Source organism: Dermacentor andersoni, chromosome 1, assembly GCF_023375885.2.
Source record: "Dermacentor andersoni chromosome 1, qqDerAnde1_hic_scaffold, whole genome shotgun sequence".
Classification (NCBI taxonomy): domain Eukaryota; kingdom Metazoa; phylum Arthropoda; class Arachnida; order Ixodida; family Ixodidae; genus Dermacentor; species Dermacentor andersoni.
This window is the reverse complement of record NC_092814.1, coordinates 314497901-314523304: the sequence shown is the minus strand read 5'-3', so window position 1 is coordinate 314523304 and position 25404 is coordinate 314497901. Positions and strand designations below refer to the sequence as shown.

Here is a 25404-nt window from a genome sequence, read left to right as displayed (position 1 = left end):
GTTGCTTCGCCGTAAGTTCGCGGGTGAACCTCCGCGGTGTTTTAGAGAACGTGTGTTGCAGTAATGTGCACGAAGCGGCGCGTAATCGCGTGTTACCGTTTTGACGCCTATCTAATGATGAGGCGCTTGTGAGTGATGTCAGAGCCTGCCGTACAACGTACTTAGTATAACAATAGTTTCTTTCATTCTTTTTTTAATGCACTCACGTGTGTGGAACCAGGGTGTCGAATCGAAAGAAATAATGTTTTCTTGAAGTTCTGGTTCAGCACGCTTTGATTTCGTTCCGATTCCGTTTCGGTTGGGATAAATATAAATGTATAATAGTTCGCGAACCGGTTCACAGCACTGAATCCGTTCACAAACCGGTTCGATGCAGTACATTTTATCTTGCCCCAGGGCGATATGGTGCAGAGTATTATCGACTTGTCCGCATGGCGCATGCGCAAGGTTCATCAAGAGGAGGCAGACACTAACGAATTAATTACAAAGATACGACAGAATTTTGATGTATACATTAAAGACAGGTAATTAGTTAGAATCCCTGTGTCAGCGTAACGTGTGCGTAGCGTCCACACTCGTTACTTTGACAGCAGCAGAGTCAGTTAATTTTAATTTCCCTTGAGGTTACATGACAAATGGTGAGCGAGATGTGGCCTACGGTCTATGGTGTCGAAGACAGTGTGAATTCACATTGCATTACACAAATTATAACTTTAAACTTCTAGTCTGTACCAAAGAAAGAAGCTAGCATTTTATATTTCACACAGTTTTCTGCTTCTTTTCGAAGCAGGCAAGGACATAGTTGCTTCTGAACGATGAACAAGGACGGTTTAAAAACAAAAAACAAATATGGGGTTTTGCGTGCCAACACCAGGATCTGATTATGAGGCACGCTGTAGTGGGAGACTCCGGAAATTCGGACTACCTGGGGTCCTTTAACATGCACCTAAATCTAAGTACACGGGCGTTTTCGCATTTCGACTCCATCTAAATGCGGCCGTCGTGGCCGGGATTTGATCCCGCGACTTCGTGATCGGCTAACCAAGAACATAGCCCAAGGACGGATTGTGCTGAAGCGTACTTCAATCTTTATTACGTATTTGCACGTGCACGCGTCTTAATTGCGCTAGTTAAGCGAGGACAAAGAAAGGAAAAGCATGCTTGGCTAACCACCAAACTTGTGTTGAACCATGGCATGTAACAAAAGCAGATTTCGCGTGCCGTTTGCAGCCGATGTTACCGCTCACTGAGTAGGTGTTCGCATTAACTACCGACCGCACTGTTATGGTTACAATAAGTCACGCATCCAGCTGAACTCGTTGATATCCCTTCTCGAGGACATCGTATTTCCCGCTCTCCTCGTATATCCAGTTTATCTACTTTTAGTAACAAGTTGACCTAATGGTCAAATTGGGAGCCTCACTGGAAATGTTGATTCTGCGAAGCCCCTGAAACAACTTTTCGGCAACAGAACACAGCTGGTACGGCCGACTTCAGATGTGCAAGCGTCTCTGCCGAGGCAGCCGTTATTGCCAGCACATACCCATTGTCTATCGCCATTCTCGCGCACAATGCAATTTGTGAGACGTAAAAAGCTGCTAATAGGGTGCGCCGACTGAAGAAGTAGTTATTCGAAGAATTGTGATAACTATTGAGCGTCTGTTAACGACCTTATATGCTTAAACCGCGTCTTGCCGAACTGGTAACCATTGTTAATTTTTTTTCGGTTCAGGTAATAAAGAAACCCTGACACTTCCTATACCCTTATCAAGGATATATGCTGCGAGGGGTCTCCGTTTACTTGCTCAAACCAACAATGAAACTTTGTGGAAAACCCCGATTTTCTCCAACTGCCGTCTCCACCGGCTGGATCCTACATTGAAACTGCAGATTCCATCGAACTTCTCTCGCCCTGATGCAACTTTAGTGTGCCGCCTCCGGTTAGGCCTGGGTGGCTTTTACGAAAACCTACTCATTCCTTATTGGACCGTCCGACAAACTGATCTGTGACACGTGCATCTGTGAAGAGACGATCGAGCACGTGTTGTGTTTTTGTAATCTCTACGACAGCGAACGCGACGTTCTTCGGAGGGTGTTAAACCGATTGGATAACAGACCATTTTCAGAGACTAAGATTCTCGGACCATGGCCCCACGCGTCGCAGGCTTACAAAGCGACGCGCACACTGTTACGTTTCATGAAAGCGACTGGCATCAGTGACCGATTATAGGAGTGAAGTTATGGACATCCGCACGTATTCACACCGATAGCACCTTCTTCCCTCCCTCTCCTGTCTTTTCTTCCCTTAGGCCGCCCCTTCCCCTGTGTAGGGTAGCAAACCGGACGTGCGTCTGGTTGACTTCCCTACTTTTCCTTCCTTCCTTTTTCCTCCTCCTCCTTTCGGTTCAGGTTCGGTTTCAGTTCAGGCACGTTCCAAAAATATCTGTTGAGGCTCGAATTCAATTCCGCCCAAAATTGCGGTTCGAGTGATGTTTTACAGTTCAGGTTCGGTTCGACACCCCACGTGGAACAGAAAACAATGCAAACTCACTGACATGAGGAGAACATGCGGGGTTGTTTATACAGCGATGGCCAACTTTTCGCCTTATCCTCCGATATTTGGAGAAGAGCGCGACGGCTATTGACTCAGCCGCGCTAGTCTCTCTCATGAAGGGACACAATCAGTTTTGTATCTGTAACGCCTTCTACGAGACAGTTACTCAATAGCTTACCGGCGTGTGTATAATGCGGGGGAAGTTTGAGCACTGTGGCGTTCAGGGCACCGTTTTACGAAGCAACACAACGATCTGATTTTGACGCATGCCGTAATGAGGGGCTCCGTGTTAATGTTGAAGCACCTGGAATTAGTTAACGTGCACCCAATGCACGGTAGACGAACGCGTTTGCAATCTGGCCCATCGGAATGCGGCCGCCGCATCCGGGATCGAGCCCACAACCTAGAGCTCAGCAGTGCAACGCCATATCCACTGGTTTACCGCAGCGGGCATACTTAGTTGGCTCTGGTCAAGCCAGATTAAGGGTGAAAGACTAACATTGGCTGAATAACTTCCGGCTTTATCTTCTCTACTATTGCCTGTTGTATATAAATTAAATTACGCATATAGCGTAACGTTTAAAGCAGGCACGTACGCAGGATTTTTTTCGGGGGGGGGGGGGGGGCGTAGCCTTCGCAGTGCAAGGCATTGGTGGAGGAAGGAGAGCACAGCTGAGGCCGTGTTTGATTGCCGATAACTCCGCTTCTGCTGAACGTATTGAAGTACTTTTTGCGGCAAAGTGGTTCTGAAATAGCCTATCTTCACTTCAAATGTCTTTCTCCACTTCGATTAAAAGTGGTTCAGGTCCCCTTTAAATAAAAAGATGTTGATGCATAGATATTTTCAAAAACAATGGTTATGTTTGTTCATTTTCGCTTTTCTTTCCTGTTTGGCTGTTGCCTTGGCTTAGTTTCTCAACTCCTTGCGACTCTTGTTTCCAGTTGCCAATTTTGCACTAAAAGTGTGGTACAATTGGGAAAAACCAGACGAGGTAACAGGTCACAGTCATATTGCTTACGGATTTCAGGGTTATTGCAGGGTTTGATGATGGACGTTGTTTCGCATTATTTTAATTTGCACTTTATTTAATCCATATCGTGGGTATATGGTTCCGACTATCTGCCAGCGCTGCGGTGAGCGGCCACTCGAGGAAATAATTAAGCAAAAATAAAAGTTAAACTCAACTGGCGTTTTCTCCGGCTGCAACTCGTTCCTCAAGCATACAGACCAGCTGACTACGAACCGAATCCCTTTCCTGGTCCCTGAATCAGTCTGAACAAAGAAGGTTGAACTAACGAAGCAACAGCCATGCGCATGACCGTTGAATAGATGGTGACAACTGAACGCATCTCGAGTTAATCGCGCGGGCACCGAATTGATGAGAAAAGTGGCCTTCACACCCCAGGAGGTGCCGATAAATACCGTCATCCAAAAGGAGTGAAAAAGGCGGCGAAATGTTGACCACCGAATAGCGGTCAAGTATCAACATTGATTTGGTAGCGCTTTAGGAATGTGTGTGAGGATTGGTGGCGTGTGCGGGGAGGGGGAGTGGGGGTATGCCGCTTAAATTCGGGGGGGGGGGGGGGGGGGACACCATTGTGAATAATGTCCACCATTCGCCATAAAGACGCGTAACCCTGCAAAAGAGAATTGAAATAAGGTGTATCTCACAGGTACGCCTGTGAGATACACATATCCTTTACTTGGCAAACAATTGGGACCACATCAAATGGACTCGCGCATGACAGAAGCGCAGGAAGAACACTGCCAAAAACAAGTAAGCAAGCGAAAGTGTAAAATAAAGATTTATAGTAGCGTTTTCTGAATTAGCTCTGGAAGAACTATAGAGAAATATATATATGTTTGCAAAACAATCAGAGTTCTTTTGGATCCCTCCTTTACTGCTCTGCCAATTTAATTGTCAAAACTGACTCGTGTTGTTATTCGGAAAGTTGGGTAACAATGCATGGTCACTAGTCCCGTACAACCGCGTAGAGCGTAGGACGCTGCAGTTCTAGACGTACTGCTCCCACGGCGGAAGGTTACAAAACACCCACATAGCACAGCAGGGAAGTGGCTGCGTCAGGCGGCTCGACTGAAAACAGTAGAAGCGTCATTCAAAACACACGGAATTCTCCACTTCCAACCTCATTTTCTCTACTTCCTTTTTAAATAAAAAGATGCTGATCTATAGATATTTTCACAAACAACGGATAAATTTGTTAATTTTCGCTTTTCCTTCCTGTTTGGCTATTGCTTTGGCTCTTTCCCTTAGTAGCTCGCTTAATTTCTCAACTCCTTGCGACTAATGTTTCCAGTTGCCAATTTTGCCCGAAAAGTGCTGTACAATAATTAGGGGAAATCCAGACGAGGTAACGGGTGACAGTCATATCGCTTATGGGTTTAATGGTTATTGCAGGGTCTGATAATGGGCGCTGTTTTGCACCTCACCGAATCAATAAGAAAAGTGGCCTTCACTCCCGAGGAGACGCCGATAACTGCCGCCATCCAAAAAGAGTGAAAAAATTGACAAACATTCCACTCTGTAAAGGTGGTATAGCAGCGAGAGCTGACGGCAGTAAAAGCTCTCAAACGAAAAGCAAAGTGCTTCACCTCCGCCGCAGGTAGGCTCGAAGGTAGTGCAATACCGGGTCCATTCGCGGCGGAGGTGAAGCAGGCGTTTAGCCCTCCGCATATGTGGATCCATCCCGAAGGTAGTGCAATGCCAGGTCGACCCGCAGCGGTGGTGAAGCAGGCGTTAAGCACTCACCATACGTGGGGCCATTCCGAAGATTTCGAAGGGCACGTTACAAGTTCCCGAGCCCACAGGGGTATGTGCCATTGAGCTTGGACCTTTGCTGCCCTATCGCCAGGATCGGCCCACATGATGATTTTTTTTTCTGTTGACGGACGCTGACAAAACTACTAAAGGTTAGTCATATACAGCTTTAGCTGTAAAAGGCACCAAAATGTTGACCGCCGAATAGATTGATTTGTCGGCGTTTTAGGAATATTTGTGAGGAGTGGTGGCATGGGCGGGGAGGGGGGGGTCATGCCGCTTAATTTCGGGGGGGGGGGGGGGGCCGGGCCCGCCCAGGGCCCCCCCTTGGGTACGTGCCTGGTTTAAAGTGAACCGAAACTGCCACACACGTTACGATTATTTCCAAGATCATGATGGTTTAAAGAATTAATTTCACTTGCTTTGTGGTTTTTAAGCGAGGAGTGAAGAAATACAGCATTGGAAACTTTCTTTTGTAAGCAAAAGTTGAACAGTAAATCGTGCTCAATACAAAATTTATTCTTGACTGTCTTCGTGTTGGCCGCGGCTAGTCTTCCATAAAATGTGGGGTCGTGACTCATTTTACAGCTTTAATGGCACTGCCAAGGAGAAGACCAAATGAAGATTTGGACTAACTTTGGCCTACTTCAGGTGCGGAACTCCGATGATGACTTCGCCAAGCTGTTTACAAACTTTTCTTGCCCTTAGAAGCCTTGCGGGCCGTCTGAGGATGTGATCCTTGCCTTGGCGCGCCTTCCGCTGCGACTCGACGGCGCTTGGCTGCCGTAATGGTGGTGCTCTTTTTCCGTTGCGCTTGTTGCTCGCCATTTATAGAGATTTATACAGTACCAGTGGCACCCACGACGATAATGGACGAGAGAATAGTCTAGAGGAATTTGAAATCCCACAAGCAACGCCGGAAGAAGTAAAGAAACATTTGGGAGCTATGCAAAGGGGGAAGGCAGCTGGGTATGATCAGGTAACAGCATATTTGTTGAAGGATGGTGGGCAGATTGTTCTAGAAAAACTGGCCACCCTGTATACGCAATGCCTCTTGCCCTCAGGGGTACCGGAATCTTGGAAGAACGCTAACATAATCCTAATCCATAAGAAAGGGGACGCCAAAGACTTGAAAAATTATAGACCGATCAGCTTATTGTCCGTTGCCTACAAAGTATTCACTAAGCTAATCGCAAATAGAATCAGGAACACCTCAGACTTCTGTCAACCAAAGGACCAGGCAGGATTCCGTAAAGGCTACTCAACAATAGACCATATTCACACTATCAATCAGGCGATAGAGAAATGTGCGGAATATAACCAACCCTTATATATAGCTTCCATTGATTACGAGAAAGCGTTGGATTCAGTCCAAACCTCAGCAGTCATGGAGGCATTACGGAATCAGGGTGTAGACGAGCCGTATGTAAAAATACTGAAAGGTATCTATAGCGGCTCCACAGCCACCGTAGTCCTCCATAAAGAAAGCAACAAAATCCCAGTAAAGAAAGGCGTCAGGCAGGGAGATACGATCTCTCCAATGCAATTCACAGGGTGTTTAAAGGAGGTATTCAGAGACCTGGATTGGGAAGAATTGGGGATAAGAGTTAATGGAGAATAACTTAGTAACTTGCGATTCGCCGATGATATTGCCTTGCTTAGTAACTCAGGGGACCAATTGCAATGCATGCTCACTGACCTAGAGAGGCAAAGCAGAAGAGTGGGCCTAAAAATTAATCTGCAGAAAACTAAAGAAATGTTTAACAGTCTCGGAAGAGAACAGCAGTTTACGATAGGTAGAGAGGCACTGGAAGAGGTAAGGGAATACATCTACTTAGGGCAGGTAGTGACCGCAGATCCGGATCATGAGACTGAAATAATCAGAAAAATAAGAAAGGGCTGGGGTGAGTTTGGCAGGCATTCTCAGATCGTGAACAGCAGGTTGCCATTATCCCTCAAGAGAAAAGTGTATAATAGCTGTGTTTTACCAGTACTCACGTACGGGGCAGAAACCTGCATTCTTACGAAAAGGGTTCTACTTAAATTGAGGACGACGCAACGAGCTATGGAAAGAATAATGATGGGTGTAACGTTAAGGGATAAGAAAAGAGCACATTGGGTGAGTGAACAAACGCGAGTTAATGGCATCTTAGTTGAAATTAAGACAAATAAATGGGCATGGGCAGGACATGTAATGAGGAGGGAAGATAACCGATGGTAATTAAGGGTTACTGACTGGATTCAAAGGGAAAGGAAGTGTAGCAGGGGCCGGCAGAAAGTTAGGTGGGCGGACGAGATTAAGAAGTTTGCAGGGACAACATGGCCACAATTAGTACATGACCGGGGTAGTTGGAGACGTGTGGGAGAGGCCTTTGCCCTGCAGTGGGTGTAACCAGGCTGATGATGATGATGGTGTTGCTCGCGCTCGTGGCAAAGAAGGCACTTTCGGGGCTCTCCCCGAGGCTCCTCTTTCTTCCTCGTCTGCTGTCGGCGCTGTGTTCTCCCTCTAAGTCTGCCTCACCCATGACCGCTGCGGGACGAATATCGAAATCTCCTTCCCCTCTCGGCATGTCCACTGCTGCTGCCACGGTAATGACAATGTGAGCGACGCCAACTTTCGGCACCGGCTCTATGGAGAGTTTTCGGGGAGGAGCTCCTTGATAGCGCCTTCCGGCTCACCGTTGGTACCTCTTGCGAGAGTCCCTTGCTGGTCGACCGAACATTCACATCAGTCTCGGGTGGCGGCCCGTCCAAAGGTTTTGTGGTCTTTCAGCAGTCATGGTGGCGATTGCTTTTGATGTTGCCGTCTTCACAGAGTGGTTTGTCGGTTTTGAAGACGGGTCCTGGGCGGGTCTAGCGCGTGGCCGCTTGGCAGCTTCTTTGGAAGCACGATCGTCGGTAGCAGCCAGCTGACGCTTCTCCCACCTGGTGGTCTTGGAAGCCGGTTTTTTTTTTCTTTGGCAGGCTTCTTTTCCTTCTCCAAGGAGGCTACGCTCGCCGTGATCCCGGTGCCTCAGTCCAGCGTCGGCACTTTTTCGCCACTAGGCTCCCGTCGTGGTCCATTTTACCGCATACTAGGGGCGCTATTCGGTAGGTTTCCAGCTAGCGGACATGTCAAATTCGCCGGCTGCTGAAGTGATGATTGGCTGGGTGTGCCTGTCTCCTGGTGCGTACCTCAGTCCAGCCAATCAGAGCTCCAGCAGCAGACGAAATGGACATGTCCACTAGGTGGACAGTTTGTCTGAATATATATTCAGAGATGGGCCAAGCGGATTTCGCGGCGGCGTTTTCGATGGCGCAGCGTGCCCAGAAGGAAGCGGCAGAGAGGAGCCCGGCGGCAGTACGCGTGGCGCCTTTTATATTCCGCAGTTCGGCTGTGGAAAGAAAGAAAGAAAGAAAGAAAGAAAGAAAGAAAGAAAGAAAGAAAGAAAGAAAGAAAAAGTTATTTCTTGTTTCGTGCTCATTACAGAAAATGCAAAGGGGGAATGCCTTAAGCCAGACCTGTGTAGGTGAAAGTTCAGGAAAGGAATCCGACAGAGAAATTTGGTGAGGGGCACTTCAAGCCTTCGTGTATTGAATTATTCACACCCCAGGGATATAGGAAGTGTCGATGTTCAGGAGCAGTTATCATGGTGTCAGGCAACGCAACCTTAACTGTACGCGTGCGAAATCTAACCGCAGTTTCTAACTGGCATATTTACAGGAAGAACAGCGCTGTTAAGTGACGCCTTGGCTAGTGAGCCTACAAGCATTGTGACCTGTCACCCGCATAAATCAAATAAATTGCAGGTGAACCGGGACTAGAGAAAGGAACAGTCGTAATAGAAAAGAGTTACTGAACACGAAATGGACGAACAGACGGATAGAGAATATGTGACATAGTGATTATGCTATTTGAAATACTTAATTTTACGCAGGGCGAGAATTACTGCCATGAGCTCTGCCAAACAAATTGACATAAAATATCGTAATCGAAAAGAAAAAGACCAATCAAGCTCGGCACAAGAAATTCCAATGAGTTATTTTTCTTCACACTGTGATGAGTCAATTGCAATCCCAACGTTGGTTGAAATTGTCATTAAATGATCTTGAAGTAGTGTAATTATATTGTCGTATGGGAGTAGCTTAGGTATCCACCACCGCTCTGGCCGGTAGAACCGCGTTCGATCGCACTGATGATAACGATGACAACGACGACGATGATGACGATGATTCCCGATAGGAAGGATATGCCTTGATAAAAAGGACAATCGGAGAAGGCAATGGAAGTCCAAGTTGGCGAAACGGAGCCTAGAAAAATATTTTTCCTTTAGCGAGAATCGACAACAGAACAAAAAGAAATGACTAATTGTCTCAGATTCAATAAAAATGGCAGTGAGGGGACTGCGTCAGACCAACTCTGTAAAAATAAAAAAATTATCTATTGAATGCGGCATCCCAATCTTGTAAATGCAAGTTGATACTGACGGGATGGAAAGCATCGATAACTTCAAGCAAACTGCAAAAGGTGGAAGTCAGAATTCCATAATGTTCCTAGTATTGTGGCGCCTTAATTTAGGCAGAATTTTCTCTACCTTTCTGAACAGATGTACGCCATAAATGGAAAAACGGGCACCACCAGGCCATTCCGGGAAACTTTGCCAAACGAGTTTGCCTCTTCATTTAAGTATAGTCCACAGTGACTCAGCACCGACCAAGCACTGCAAATGTGAAGATATTAGGGAATGAAATGATCGCAATATAATCGAGTCTCTTTTCCCAGTATAGGTGCAGAGCACGCGGATTGGCAATCTGCTAAAACAGCAGATTTCTACCCATTTGATGTCAGCCTGCCGAGGGCTAGAACGATGGCCCATAATTCGGTATAAAATGTAGGTGTAAATCAGGAAGGTGGAGAAATGAAGACCAGCAAAGGTGCAGACAGAATATGCCTACGCCTGCTTTCTCGTCACGCATGGAAGCATTAGTCGTTATTCTATTTTTATGCCAGACATTCCTTACGCGATCTTCTAAAATACTCCACAAATAACTTCTGAGCAGTAATGTAGCGTTCCTGTGAAAAATAAATATCGCGGAAACGACTGGTGAAAGTTGGCGATGGGTAACCTGAGGGACGACGCTACGTATATCTATTTCTAATGTTCGTAATTGTGTTCGCACAAAAACGACTGGTGGGGTGTGTAGTCGCGAACATTATTTGAGGATATTCAAACAATCTTATGCTCTTGCCACGGCGTGTAGAGTGATGGGATTCCTTTTTGTATACGCAGCCTGTCCCCTCGTAAGGCAAATAGTCTTTTATAGAATTCGAATATATTGCATAGTCAGCGATGCACATGCAAACACCACAAATAGTACGCCGAATTCCCTTCCCCAAATTATACACAGTGTCTTTTTTCTGGACAATACAGATTGTTTATAGAAAAGGAATGAGCGCAAAGGAGATGACGATTATCGTTGTGGGACAAATATACATCCCAAAGGGCGCAACTGTTTTAAGGGTGTACACTCTAAAAAAAGTTTATACCCTTTGGGGTATAAACTTTTTATATACCCTTTGGGGCAGCTCTTGCCAGAATTGTTTGCTTCCTGCACACGTGACTAGCACCACTGGTCTAGCTTTGTTAATCGAGGCATGCGGAGATCGCCATTGCCTCTCCGTTAGCGGGAATAAACTTGGTGGTCGTGCCGCGGTTCGGTGATTTCTAAGCGCGATAGACTACCGCCACCGGCAGCCAATTAGCACGCGTTATTCAAGGAGCACAAAAGTAGATTTCTACAAAAAGTCTGACAACGCGATTATTTCTTCTTAAAGAAACAAAGCTCGGCCAGAGACACTCAGCACACGTGCAGGAAGCAAGTGCTTCTGGCAAGAGCTGCTTGCTACCGATAAATGGTTGCTGCATGGATGGAGGAATGGATGGATGGATGGATGGATGGATGCTACTAGCGTCCCCTTTGGAACGGGGTGGTAGGTGGTGCCACCAAGCCCTTATTATGCTTAATGTCTTACGTATGTTAAAAAAGAAGAAGAAAGGAAAGGACAAAAAAAACCGCGATGAATTCCCATAACCAAACTTTCTGAAGTCATGTTGTGAAATATGTTTTTGTGCGCATCCGTTGTTTGTCGTTTCCATAATTTTCTTCCACCAGTCTTCCAATCGCCTCTTACTAATCTCTATTGCGGACATGGTTACTTTACCCTTGCCCTCGCTGAACCCAAGGGCTTCAAGGAGGCAAGAGGTGCACAAATCGACCACTAGGCAGACATCTACACATTCTAATAAAACATGCACCGTCGTTTCCCTAGCTCTGCCGCAGCAAGGACATGATTCTTCTTCCTTGTTGTATCTCGCTTTACAGGTGCGTGTTCTAAGGCATCCTGATTTCGATTCGAAAAGTTTTGAGCTTCTCTTGGAGTTGTCTTAAATTGTTTCTTTCCTGATTTCGTTTTTTCGTCTTAAATAGTTACTTCTATCAGGTTTCTTTTCCATTGCCGCCACCCATGAGCTTATCTCAACCTCTCTGATTTTCCGCTTAACGTTCTTTGTTGCCACGTTGCTCACCATACATATCGTATACTTGCTGGTAAGCTTCCTAATCCTTTTCTTCCACTGTGAATCAATCTTTTTCCTGCACAAATACCTCAACACTCTCCCAGCCCATTTACTTTCTCCTATATTCCTCAGTCGTTCTTCATAATCAATTTTACTGTGAGCTTCCCTCACTTCAAAACTTGTCCAACCCATATCCCACTGCACAGCTTCATTTGTAGTCTTCCCCTGAGCGCCCAATGCGAGGCGTCCCACTGACCTTTGGTTCCCATCGAGTCCTGATTGTACCCCTGATTTCAGGCAAAGAACCGCATTTCCAAACGTAAGTCTTGGAACCATTACCCTTTTCACATACCACGGAGCACCTCGTACCTATTGTATCCCCATAGCGCTCTGCGCTTCATTATGGCTGCCTATCTCTTCCCCTTTACTGCTATTGTTTTTTCCAATGTTTCCATATATCAATTGCCCTCGTTTATCCATATACCAAGATATTCATATTCTCTTACCTGCGGTATTTCCTGGCCGTGTATTGCCACTGTCTGTTCACTCTTTTCATTGAATACCATAAGACCTAATTTTCCAACGCTAAATTTCAAACCTAAATTGTCGTCTTCCGGTCTACAAATATTAGCCAGACGTTGCATGTCACTTTGCTTGATAGCTAGCAACACAATGTCGTCCGCATAAAATAAAGCTGGAAACTGCTGCTCTACTACTGTATCCGCCTGTTTGTCACCATCGTCATCATAACCATCACCATGTACCATCACCATCACCATCATGATCGTCACCATGTACATCATAAACAGCGGTGGGGATAAAGGGCACCCCTGCCTCAGTCCTTTGGTGGTACCAACTTTCTCCTCGCTCCTCATCTCTTCCCATTCAACGCAGACGGTATTTTCTAGCGAAATATTTCTCAAAAATCTGACACAATCGTCTCCTAAGCCTTCCCCTTCCTGAATATGCCACAATATGTTGCAATCTACGCTGTCATACGGCCCTGTAATGTCTAAAAGGCCACATATAACGTTCTCCTTTCTACTCTGGATATTTCAATACACTGAGTAAGGACAAATAAGTTATCATCCAGGCGCCCACCTATTCTGAAGCCATTCTGATGTTCTCCAAAAATGACATTATTCTCTGCCCATGCTTGCAGCTTTAATTTAATTGCCTGCATTGCTAGCCTGTATATTACCGATGTAGTGGTGAACGGTCTATATAGTGAATTCTATCTTTCTCCTCCTTACCTTAATAAATTAAATTGATTCTACTTTGTCACCAACTATCTGGTATTAGTCTATCTTATAAAGTTTTTTATACTGTTTTCATCAGAAATTCCTTACTTTTTGGTCCTAGTTCATTAATCAGTCTAACAGAAACCTGGTCGAGCCCTGTGATTGTGTGCTTAGGAATTTTCTCTTCGGCTTTCTTCCAGTTGAAACTTGTCAGCACCAGCTCTTTTTACATCTGGTTTTTTGTCATGCTCTTTCTTTCCTCAAATGCAGCCCGTCATTGTGTTGGAAATATCCTACTGTTATTTTTTGGATGTAATTTAATGTTTCCCTTCCACTTTGTTTCCATCTTCGTCTAGGATATGTTGTATTGTGCCAGACTTCCTGCCTAATGAGTTTATGTGGTTCCAAAATATTCTAGGTGTGGGCTTCTTTCTGTCACGTATTTCTGACAACCAATGTTCAATTACACCTTTTATCTTTGCTTGAACCAGTATTTCAAGCATAGATTTTTTCTGCCGGTATATTTTCCTTTTCTGGCTAATTCATCCTGCGGCAACTGCGTTCTTTTTTTTTTTTTTGCATGCCTCTGCTCTCGGTACGCATTCTGTCATTCGGCGATCGCTTCTCGTATGTCCCTATTCCACCAGCTTTTCGGTTTCTTTTTTCTTTTCCAAAGAGCCATGTTGTTTCTCTTTCCGTATTTCTGTTGTTATTACACTTAGAAGCTCACCACATTCCCACTCTGTGCTGGCGATTTGCCAAGTTCTTCCTCGACTCTTGTGACAATATTTGTTATTTGTTCAGCGTTCAAATTTGGACTGGCCATTTTGCGCTCCTTGCTCTCTTTCCCAACTACATATGACATTTTCAAAAAGATGCGTTTATGGTCACTCCATATGCTGCTATACCCTTCCTCGTCAATGACGCTCTCTCTCAGCTTATTATGAATTTCTTCTGTCATCAGTTAGTAGTCAATGGTCGATTGCCAGTTTTCTACTTCCCACGTGATCTGCCCTTCACACTTAGGCCCTGTATTCACGATAACAAGGTTATGTTGCTCACAAAGGTCTAGCATCGACTTCCCGTTGTTGTCTAGATCTAGATCCTGTATGTGGGCATTCATGTCACCTAATAGGATAATTTCGGCATCATTCCCGAAACCTTTAATATCAGCACTTATGCATTTCACTAACTCTTGAGTCCTTTCTCTGCAATTATTTCCAGTCCGCAAATGCGTTACGCCCAGCCAAGTTTTCTTTTCACTCATTGTAGCTGATAACCAGAAATGCTCTTGACATTTTGAATTTGCTCTTTTCCATTTGGCTCCCTGATGGATGAGCATTCTGACTCTCCCCTCATTTTCTTTCCAATTTAGTTCTGTTGAATCATTCGGGAAAATCATTCTCAATCACTGGCGGCTCTTCCGGGTCTCTAAGGTGCGTTTCTGCAACCGCATACACCCATATTTCTTCTCTATTTAACTGCTCCTCAATCTCTGCCCACTTTTTCTTTCTTTTGCCGCCCTGCATCTTCATATAGCCTATTGCATGGCGAGCTGTCTTTCTTGTGTTCCTCCTTTTTCTGCTATTGACGGCAATGCTATTCTGAGGTTCCCCTAGGGAGCCGTCTTCATTACCATCTGCACTGGCCCCCTGAGTGCCCGTGGGCCCCCCAAGAAAGCAACCGCGCGACCAGGAAGTCGCCAGCCCACTTGTGGTCCAAGGCTGTGATTGAAGTGGAGCCCGTGCCGTAGAAAACCACCACATCTTCTCACTTTCCTGTCTACTTCTACAACTTCGAAACCTTTCTCTCAGATCATTGTCCATATAGCCTCATAAGCAGCCACTACGGCTCTTTGTACGTTACTGTCACGTACAGGCACCTCCGGCACCGTGCACACTACGATCTGCACCTGAGGGAACGCGTGCGTCTATTTGTCGTACAAAAATCCCTCCCGTGACCTGATCCTAGGTGCCTAGGGACAGCATCGTTTAGGGATTTTTGAGAAGGCGCGATGCTGGCGCCGAGCGACGCCGTGGCGTGCTCGTCCTCGGCGTGATCGTTCTCTGGACCGCGCGTTGTTCAACATTGCTCATGTAATCGTGCGTGCGTTGCTTGTGTGTTGGTCGTAGGTTCTGTGTTACTTGGCGGAAAGCCGTGAGTAGTGGCGGTGCGGCAATGCGACTTTGGCCTCGATGAGCTCTGGCACTAGAGAATCTGCGTTGTGTGACCCGTGCTTTCTTGAGAACTCGGCGGTGGTGACAATTAAAATATCGAAGTGGCCTAGCGCCTCGGCAGCGAAGTTCTGCGAACCGCGGTGTGGCGTTGCCGTGTCCGACTTTGCTTAACGGACATCGAGGCATGTGCTGCTCGCTGCAAGTCATGTAAATGCAACTGCGTCGACCGCCCACTGTTCAGCGCTGAATGTGTGTTTGGTGTGCTGTGCTTGAAACGAGTGGTGCAGCCGTGCAGTGGGGGTGGCGGAGGAGCAGAGTGGCTCCGTTTGCGCGTTCACAGACATGTGCTCCCGTCTTGGTCTCATTAGCGGCTGTCGCGGGACTGTGGTGTGCTAGCTCCTTGCCTAGTATGAAGTTTACGACGCTAACACACAGCATGTTCACGTTTTTCCGCGCTATATGTCATTTGCATGACGGCCGAGTTGAAAACGAGACATATAGTGTTCGTTGCGTTTGTGTGTTGTAAATTACTTTCTATGTGGAAGTTCTGGGAGTCTTATTACGCAAGGAGTGCGAACGTAAACATAAACACACATGTGTGTCTGAAATCTTTAATTACCCATAATACCCTTTACGACTGTTAAGTGGGCTACACGGCCTGTGTGAATCAGCTACCGTATGTTGTGACGCTCTTTCGTGTGGTAGAATGATGCATGGTGCGCGTTTATTTCTGTACTGTTGTAAAAACCATTTGTTTATTCACTCAATACAAATGTACGGCTTCTTCGCCGCAGTACAGCTTAGTTACGCGGTGAAGCACACTAGAAGTGGGAGGGGGCCGCTATCAGCCAGAATTAGTATGTCCTCTTAGTTGACCTGAGAGGCGGCGGGTTCGCGAGTGTATAATTTAAGAGCTCTTATTATGTCCAGTGACAGTGGAGATCATTAACTGTAGCACCAAAGTAGTGGACCACTACCAGAACAAAGGCATGTAGTATGCCCATCTCAATTCTTGTGCTTATGCCCGTCTTATTTTTTACAGCAATAGCTGCTTTGGGCTAACTCCCCTGGTTGTCCTGATGTCTACTGGTGTTGTCACTGGAATTCCCGAATTTCTTGCTAGAATATTGCAAATAAAGTTCTCATTGTGCTGCGAGGATTCAAACATACGATCAAAAGAGTGGCAGTCCACAATTCTACATTTCAGCCACTCTGCTGAAGGTACAGTCATGGTGAATACTGATCCCGGAGAGCGTGATCTAGCCAACAGGTGCCTAGATTGGCTAACACCTGCTCAATGTCTGCATACTGCATATAGAGCTGGCATCCACACCTTCAAGTTCTTACACATCACCTTCCCACTTGTGAAGGCAGTCCTATGTTAAGTTTTCTTCTTGCATGTGATGACAATGCTTGGGTGCATCTGCTTCATTAATCTTCTTCTAGTGCTTGGCTTCTCAGATTTACTGGATGGAGCTGTTGGTGTCTTGTTTTCCTCAAGCAAAGCGCGAGATATAGCAATGCGTAGCCCAAATATAGATTTGAGAAAACCAAAACGAATTCAGCAGTAAGAAGCTAAATGGTTGTTTTGGTGTAGATCAGTGGCTAAGTCCGGATATGAAAGAGGAGGAAGAAAAGCCGAGTCTTTCCACTTCAACACTGAGGCACAACTCCCACAAATAAATAGGACTCTTACTTATTTTACTTTTTTAAGGAGATTACCGACTTGCATTGGCAAGTGTTCACTTCAGCAAACACTGCATGAAGTAAGCTTCCTGTGCATATTTCACCAGCTACTGCATCATTGTTTCACATTATGAGTGAAACTGCAATTTTCTTTATGCCACAACTTGCCCAATTTTGTGTTTTGCAGTGGGATGTTAGCAGTGCTAATAAGGCACCTAAATACTCCATGAATAGTAATACAGAGAAAAAAAAGTAAGAAAGCAGCGGCTTTTTGTGCGTAGACTATGCATACACCTGGTGCTCTTATGGTCATTTTTTCCCTATCCGCTCAGCCATTCTAAACAAGAAAAGTTTATACACAATTAGTTTATACACAGACCACAACTAAACCACAGGTATCGTTGGTAAGCAAAGTATATTTATTTGGTGACATTTTCTGCAGCCCTGCTATTGAGCTTTCCTTCCTTCCTTTTCAGCCGTGCAGGTTCATTAAGAAGTGATGATAGTTTGACAATTTTAATCATTGAAAGACTTAGCGAAACCTTTTTCGGGTTGTTTTTTCTTGGTTTCAGACTCTGCACATTGAATTTTAAGGCGTGTTTTTTGTGTTTGTTGCTTTTTCTTTATGGGTAGGGCATGTCAACATTTTTTACACCATTTCAAGTATGTGGTGCCATAGACTGTTCTTAGATGAAGTCTTGCCCTTTCATTCTGTACAATATGATGTCAGTTTTTTTGTGTCCAAGGCCGTTTTACAGAGTGATTGTAGCATTTTGCTAAGTTTTGCCTCTGTCACCCAAGCTTGAAAGATTGCTACCCACTGGTGGTGGCATGACACATGTCACGTTTCTTTTTCAATAAAAGGAAGTCTGTCACTTATCCTGTGCACTGGTTCCCTTTTGTCTCTTTGAATTGCAATTTGTTGCCTATGTTTGCTCTTTTGTTGCATTTCAGATTAGGAATGGCTATCATAATTGACATTTAACCATATTGCACACAATATGGATGATATGTAATTGCAATATATGGGCACCATAAATATAATAGAAGTTAATCGTTCAAGAATAGTGCCTTTGCATGGTGGTGCAGCCATGAATTGTGGCTCTAAGGTACCAGCGCTGCAGACAGCACTGCTTGTGCAGAATATAGTGCAGCTCTACTACTTTCAAACATCATTGTTTTTATCTGCATTTGTATAGCTCCAGTTTTTGTGAACAACACACATCTGGTGGAAGGGTGGCTTGCACCTGCAGTTGGGTCCAATGAATAGCCAAATTTCTGCCCGTTTTCATGTTATTAGCATACTAGTAAAGGCAGTCGTTTTTATAGTAGCCTGTTTGCCCAGTGTAGAAGCCGCTGCAGGGTGTCAGGATCTCATACACATCTTCAGCTTTGCAGGGGACACAGCATCTGGCACATAGTTTGTCACATGCCATGTATTCGGGGCAAGTTGAGTTCTCCCTAGCAAAGGGAGAACCAAGCTTGTCGGATATGAAGTAAACCGCCTGTATACTCAGTGGCCTTCATTTCGTGCGACATATGTGGTTATAGCGACCCTTGTTTTAAGCACTTCTTGTCCAGCAGTGGTCGTTTGCTTTTGAAACACTCAGGATAGCTTTCAGCAAGCTGGACAGGAATAACACTGAAAAACCAGCAGATGTTAATTGTCGCACTTATCATGCGAAGCTTCATACAGTATGATGAGGGCGTAAATAAATGAGGGTGTTCCTCAAGGCCTTGTAGCACATGTTACGAGTTTGGAGCAACATGATGTATAGCACTTTTTTGATCGCATGCTATAGGTTTAGCAGGTGTGGCCATGGTTGAAGTGCAGTGCAAGGTCAAGAAAACAGATATCTATGAGCAGCACCCTGGTAAGGAGACTGGGAAAACTAGTGGGAAGCCTGTTGAACATCTGGTTGACCCACTTGCTGGCTCCACCAGGCAAAGTATGATAAAGAGAAGGAAGTCATGAACACATCAGAAGGTTTTTACATATAAACACTGTGCTAAGGTCATAACATGCCAACAAATCTTAGTGCGCAGGCTATGCACGACCAACTACATATGCCTTCTGTTCGGACATTGCTCATTTTAACTAACAAGGATGGAGTGGACAAAAAAATAACAGCAGCTCCATTAATTTAGTTTCACTGGTATCGACAGTGTTTTGTAAGCGTACATTGCCATACTCCCCAATGCCTTCTTGGGTGACATCAGCAAAGACCAGCTTGAGGCAAGGGGTAATAGACGTCTTTACAAGCTAAAAATGCATGAATGCATGGAGAGCACATTGTGTCCAAAAAGTAGGCACTTCACAGGGGCACTGGAGAAGGAACAGGTTATTAACAGTGGGCAAAGACAAGCTACTAAACACCCAACACTGTTGCCATGTAACGACCTCTGAAACAATCCCTCTTAAAGAGGAAATCATCTTCGTGTATCCATAAAGAGGGCAGATGGGCAAAGCCCCTTCAGTAATGCTGCCAGCTTCAAAAGCCTATTTTGCACATCCTGAATGCTTCCTTCTTAAGACTTTGCTGGGTGCAAGCATTCTACTGTCCAAAAGCTGTCATTGAGAGCCCTGTTGGTTTGGTGGCAATAAAGTTCAGAAGCAATTGCAACAAACCTCCCTTCCTAGTTGGCCTGGATGCTCACGATGCTTATGAAGCAGCACCATGAGGCAAGCAAGGTGAATGGATGCCTCCAAGCCCTTGTTCGTTTATCACACTGTTCTGTTAGTAACAACCATGAGACTTGAAACCAACAAGCTCAAGCTCAGCACTCGCATGGTTACTGCGGAGGATGCATAAAAAGCACGAAAACAGAAAACTCAAGGGAAAGGATAAAGCACCATTTAACACTTAGTATTGGTACAGCCCACCCCCTACTTTTATTTTGTCTGGTCGTGCTACATCTATTTACTATATATAGGCATGAACTTAGGTGAGGTTCCCAATCAGTGTCCAATATTTATATACGCTATGTGCTGGTTCAATGAGGTTCGAAACACTGCAATGGAAGCTTCAAGTAGAAAAGGTGCCTGGAAGAAAAAAAAAAGCTGTGCAGCAACCATTTTGGCAACATCTTGCCCCCTTAATAAAAATTGTGCTTTCATATCAACTTGAGGCCTCCAGTTTAGAGTAAAGTACCAGTGCACTTATGAACAATGAATCAATTCTCAAAGAGCATGTGCAGTCCAGCCAAAAGCAGGGGCAAGAATCTGCATTGTGCTCCTGCATTGAAGGTGAATAACACGTAGCATAATGGCGAATGTGCTTTAGTAAGCTTAATTGCAATATTAAATTGTAATGTACAAAGAATTGTCAATGAAGCTTACCACGAGCACAGATGCACTTGCAAATTATGTCACAATTGAAAGTAATGAGCACAGTGTAAACCTATGTGCCCTTTCCACTCTTAGTATGCTTTACTGCACGATGCTAATTTACGCCCCTGTATTGCGGTGTAGCAAGCTACAAAAGAAACGTTGCATAATTAGGCTTTTTACGATTATCTTTCTCGCAATTCACTATTATTTCGCGGTGAAGCCTAAGCAATGTACTGCGGTGAAGCATACTAAAAGTGAAAAGGGGCCACTGTCACTGGACATAATAAGAGTTCTTTAATCATACACTCGCGAACCCGCCGCCTCTCAGGTCGCCTAAGTGGACATACTATGCTGGCTGATAGTGGCCCCCTCCCACTTTTAGTATGCTTCGCTGCGTAACTAAAGCGTACTGCGGCGAAGAAGCCGTACATTTGTATTGAGTGAATAAACAAATGGTTTTTACAACAGTACAGAAATAAACGCGCACCATGCATCAGTCTACCACACGGAAGAGCGTCGCAACATACGGTAGCTGATTCACACAGGCCGTGTAGCCCACTTATCAGTCGTAAAGGGTATTATGGGTAATTCAAAATTTTACACACATATGTGTTTATGTTTACGTTCGCCCTCCTTGTGTAATAAGACTCCCAGAACTTCCACAATAGAAAAGTAATTTACAACACACAAACGCAAAGAACACTATATGTCTCGTTTTCAACTCGGCGGTCATGCAAATGACATATAGCGCGGAAAAACGTGAACATGCTGTGTGTTAGCGTCGTAAACTTCATACTAGGCAAGGAGCTAGCACACCACAGTCCCGCGACAGCCACTAATGAGACGAAGACGGGAGCACATGTCTGTGAACGCGCAAACGGAGCCACTCTGCTCCTCCGCCACCCCCACTGCACGGCTGCACCACTCGTTTCAAGCACAGCACACCAAACACACATTCAGCGCTGAACAGTGGGCGGTCGACGCAGTTGCATTTACATGACTTGCAGCGAGCAGCACATGCCTCGATGTCCGTTAAGCAAAGTCGGACACGGCGACGCCACACCGCGGTTCGCAGAACTTCGCTGCCGAGGCGCTAGGCCACTTCGATATTTTAATTGTCACCACCGCCGGGTTCTCAAGAAAGCACGGGTCACACAACGCAGATTCTGTAGTGCCAGAGCTCATCGAGGCCAAAGCCGCATTGCCGCACCGCCACTACTCACGGCTTTCCGCCAAGTAACACAGAACCTACAACCAACACACAAGCAACGCACGCACGATTACATGAGCAATGTTGAACAACGCGCGGTCCAGAGAACGATCACGCCGAGGACGAACACGCCACGGCGTCGCTCGGCGCCAGCATCGCGCCTTCTCAAAAATCCCTAAACGATGCTGTCCCTAGGCACCTAGGATCAGGTCACGTGAGGGATTTTTGTACGACAAATAGACGCACGCTGAGGGGACAGCTCGCGCAAGTTGTCTACCCGCTACACCAAGCGCTGGGCTAGTCCTGTCCCTTCTCTTCTTAAGACGTCATTTAGCATACCTGCTACTGCGACAAGGTGGCGTCCGTAGGCATTTTCCGCCAGCTTTGCTTTTGCTCGCTCCGTGACACCGTCCAATGCACACCCGGAAAAATTCCCTACCGCCACTATTTTATTAACTTTCACCTTCTTCACAATTGCTTCTGAGCACCGAGCTAGGTTTGAGTCCCCGGCGATAATCACCCTTTCACTCTCTCCTACTGCCGAGGCCTCTCCCTGCTTGCCTTTGTTATCCTTTGCGGCGGGATTCAGACTTGACAAAAGCCATTGACTGCTGCGCTTCTGCTTTCCCTTTGTGGCCGTTTCAAGGTAGATGCAGCTCTTTGCAGCTACCCCCTCCCCACGTTGTACGCATTCCACGTGCTTTGCTGACACTCCCTGCCCTGTCACGTCGGGAGTCTGCGTTACATTGTCAAAACCGCTCTCGATCACGATTGTGACCCTGTTCAGCTTTTCTTCGGCTGCTTGCAGCCTTTTTTCCACCACCGTCCGTGCTTGAACCTCCATATTTAGCTCATTTTTGAGCTCTTCGACCTGTTTCACAAGCTCACACCGGAAATCCTCCAATTTCTTTAGCCTAGCACCGACATCACAGTGTCTGCCGATTGGCTCGATTTTCTCTCCATTCTCATCCGTCACCTCGTCTAGCTTGAGGGACCCCCCGCACACTGCACGCTTTACCGTCTTTCTTGCCATGTGTTGCACTTGCCTTTCTCTAAGGCAAACACCGAAGCATTCAGAGCACGTACCTTCTACCAAAGGCTGATTCACACAGAATCTAATTCCTTAAAATGGCGCAACGTAATTATCACCAATGTTTTAGAACCAATAAATGGTACACAGGCTTAAAGTATGACACGTGCTCGCACGTGTTCGAACACGTAGCCGCGCTCTCATTTTCCTACCAAAGCATTATTCCCTATACTAATGCACACACAGACTAAAATCACGAATATCTACTAGTCTTGCCACTTCCAAATTACTATTTAAAGGCTACAAAGACTTAACGTCCCACACGGTTGCACGTGGCGCGAAAGGACGCTCTGACTATTCTGCAAAAGCAAATATACACGAAACACACCCGCGCACACGAAAAAAAATAGAAAACGAGCCAATTAGTATTTAAAGGTTAAAAGAATCAGCAAATCAAAAACAGAAGCAAGCTCAAAGCACGTAGAAAAAAAAAGAACATGTTTTCGTGGCCGCCACGGAGTCCTTGCAAAACACGTCAGTCCGCCACAAACATCACCGCCATTTTTCGCTACAAGCGCAAAGAGCTTCTCTAGCGGCGTACGTTGTAATAAGCTCTCCTTCGCCTGCTCCGTCGATGAGACAATGGTGAGAAGCGCATCGCGCGGCTACCCCAGATTACTTTTGCGCATGCATTGTTTGTGCGCGCTGTCGCCGCTAGCACATGGAGATGCAGTTCAGCCGCCCCTCGCGTGCTCCGTTTGCTTTCTGGGGTAGTTGTACTGGTAGCCCGCCATTTTCCTTTCTACCGTAACAGTTCGTATACCGAACCGCATTTTTCTTGAAGTACATGTAAAGGCATAAGGTGCATGAAGGTGCAACAAAATCCCATCGCATGAGCTCTGTAATATCCACGGTACTCGATGTGCATGTAGTGGCTCAGCGATGTGGCCTCCTGACTTCCGCAGTTACAGATGAATTTTTTTCAGAAAGGATGTTAGCGTAGCGTTGTAATGAAAATCCTGCACGGGGTGAGTTTGCTTTATGAATGAAACCCACTTTTCGCTGAACAATTTGCCGGCAAAATAGAAAACGTGTGCATACTTACTGGGTAGTGGATATGAATTCCCCTGTTAGACTTCACGTCAATGAACAGCTTGAGCACTGGCATCGGCACTGGCCTATGCGGGTCCCAGACATACGAAGGCGCGACTCCCATGGTTGTTGGTGCTGTTGTCTTGTTGCCAGGCAAATGAACGTGGAGACGATGGAGAAACTTAGCTTCAGGCGTCGCTCCGCGTTGTGCGGTCAGGCGAACACAGACCGGGTACTGGGTTTGGCCAGCCTTGCGGCAATGAATTTATCGGAAGATGAATAGAAGGAACGCACACGATAGTATATTTGGGTGAACATATTGCACCGTGGCTGCAGTTTATCAGCTAAAATACCATTGAAGCTATGCCACAATCGAGCACTCTTGGTTGAGGAGCCACAAAGGCGAAGCTTAGTTATTGCTTCTGTACGTACTTTACGCCCCTGCTATTTAATACTGCAGCTGATGCTCTTGAAGGGTGCGTTGAGACGCGGCAATATCTGTCAAAAAGAACGCCTATTAATGACAGCGCGCGCATGGACTATCATACGATGGCGTTTTCTAACGCTGCAATGTATACTGGGCGGCCTTCTTGGAGAAGCTTTACGATCACAGTAATAGGGTTTTGCAGGCCAAAATATAATCATACAGTAGAGCTTCATTATAGGGATGTCGTCGGCCCCGGGAAACATTTTTCAATATAACATTATCTTCGCTATAGTCGTAATTCACAACGTTTCCTTGCTGAAAGTAGGAGGAAATTTTGCAAAGCCCAGTTTATCGGTTACCGTCAAAGACAGCGCAATGTTGCTCTATACTGCAACGCAAATCCTCGGCTCTGAAATGTTGAATTGAGGTTGTTTGTACTATATTTTCTTCTGGTCATGTCAGCATCGTCTAGAGCCGTGCAAACAGTATTGAATAATCACCCTTAGTCTCTCGTGAGTATAATTCGCGTCTTATCGCATGCAGAACTGAAGCCGCCCAAGCCAGCACGGCGCTGTTGTTACCGAGCATGAGGCAGACCAAAGGAAGGAAGGGGCAGCTCTCATTGTCAGTATAGAAGCCCCCTCCGTTTGAGAAGCGTAACGTGACAGGAAGGCATGGCGAGCAACCTGATAAGAATTCACGACTGCCAATGTACATGCGACTTGTCACAGTTAGTAAAACGGTGGGTTGAGACCATGGTTAGTATTGTAAGCGCAATCATCGTTTACTCCGTCATCATACGCCGCGCGTTTCTCGTAAAGGCTTAACTGCGATCGTCAAGCTAAAAGACCCAGCACAGCGTGTTCATCATCCTCACCGTCAGACTATTTTATGTCCACTGGCAGACGAAGACCTCTCGCAGCAATTTATAATTACACCTTCCTTGTTCTAGCTGATTCCAAGTTATTTTTGCAAACAGATTTTATCACGCTACTTAATTCAACCGCCGTAATCGACTACGCTTGCCTCACCTGTGCCCATTATTTACCTCTAACATCTCTTCTTTTGCTTTCCTGTCTTTTCTGCCCTTTACCTCATCCCACTGTGCAGAGTAGACAACCGGACACTTGATTTGGCTAACCTCTCTGCCTTTCATCTCTTGTTTACCTTCCTTCCTAACAGACTGCTAACGTTACGCCTAACATTTTTCGTTCCATCGCTCGTAGCGCGGTCCTCAACTTCTTCTCAAAATTTTTTGTTAATATGAAAGTTTCTGCGCCATATGTTAGTACCGGTAGAATACAATGATTATACACTAT

General features: G+C 45.7%; 1 protein-coding gene across 1 annotated transcript in view; it reads right to left on the bottom strand.

Moving 5' to 3' along the window:
- Window positions 1–23907, bottom strand: part of LOC129380997 (uncharacterized) — a 56660-nt gene extending 32753 nt beyond the window's left edge. The window contains exon 1 of the mRNA XM_055063396.2: window positions 23672–23907. Coding sequence (XP_054919371.1) covers window positions 23672–23782 — 111 coding nt within the window. The 5' untranslated portion in view covers window positions 23783–23907. The remainder of the gene's footprint in view (window positions 1–23671) is intronic.
- Window positions 23908–25404: the final 1497 nt, after the last annotated feature.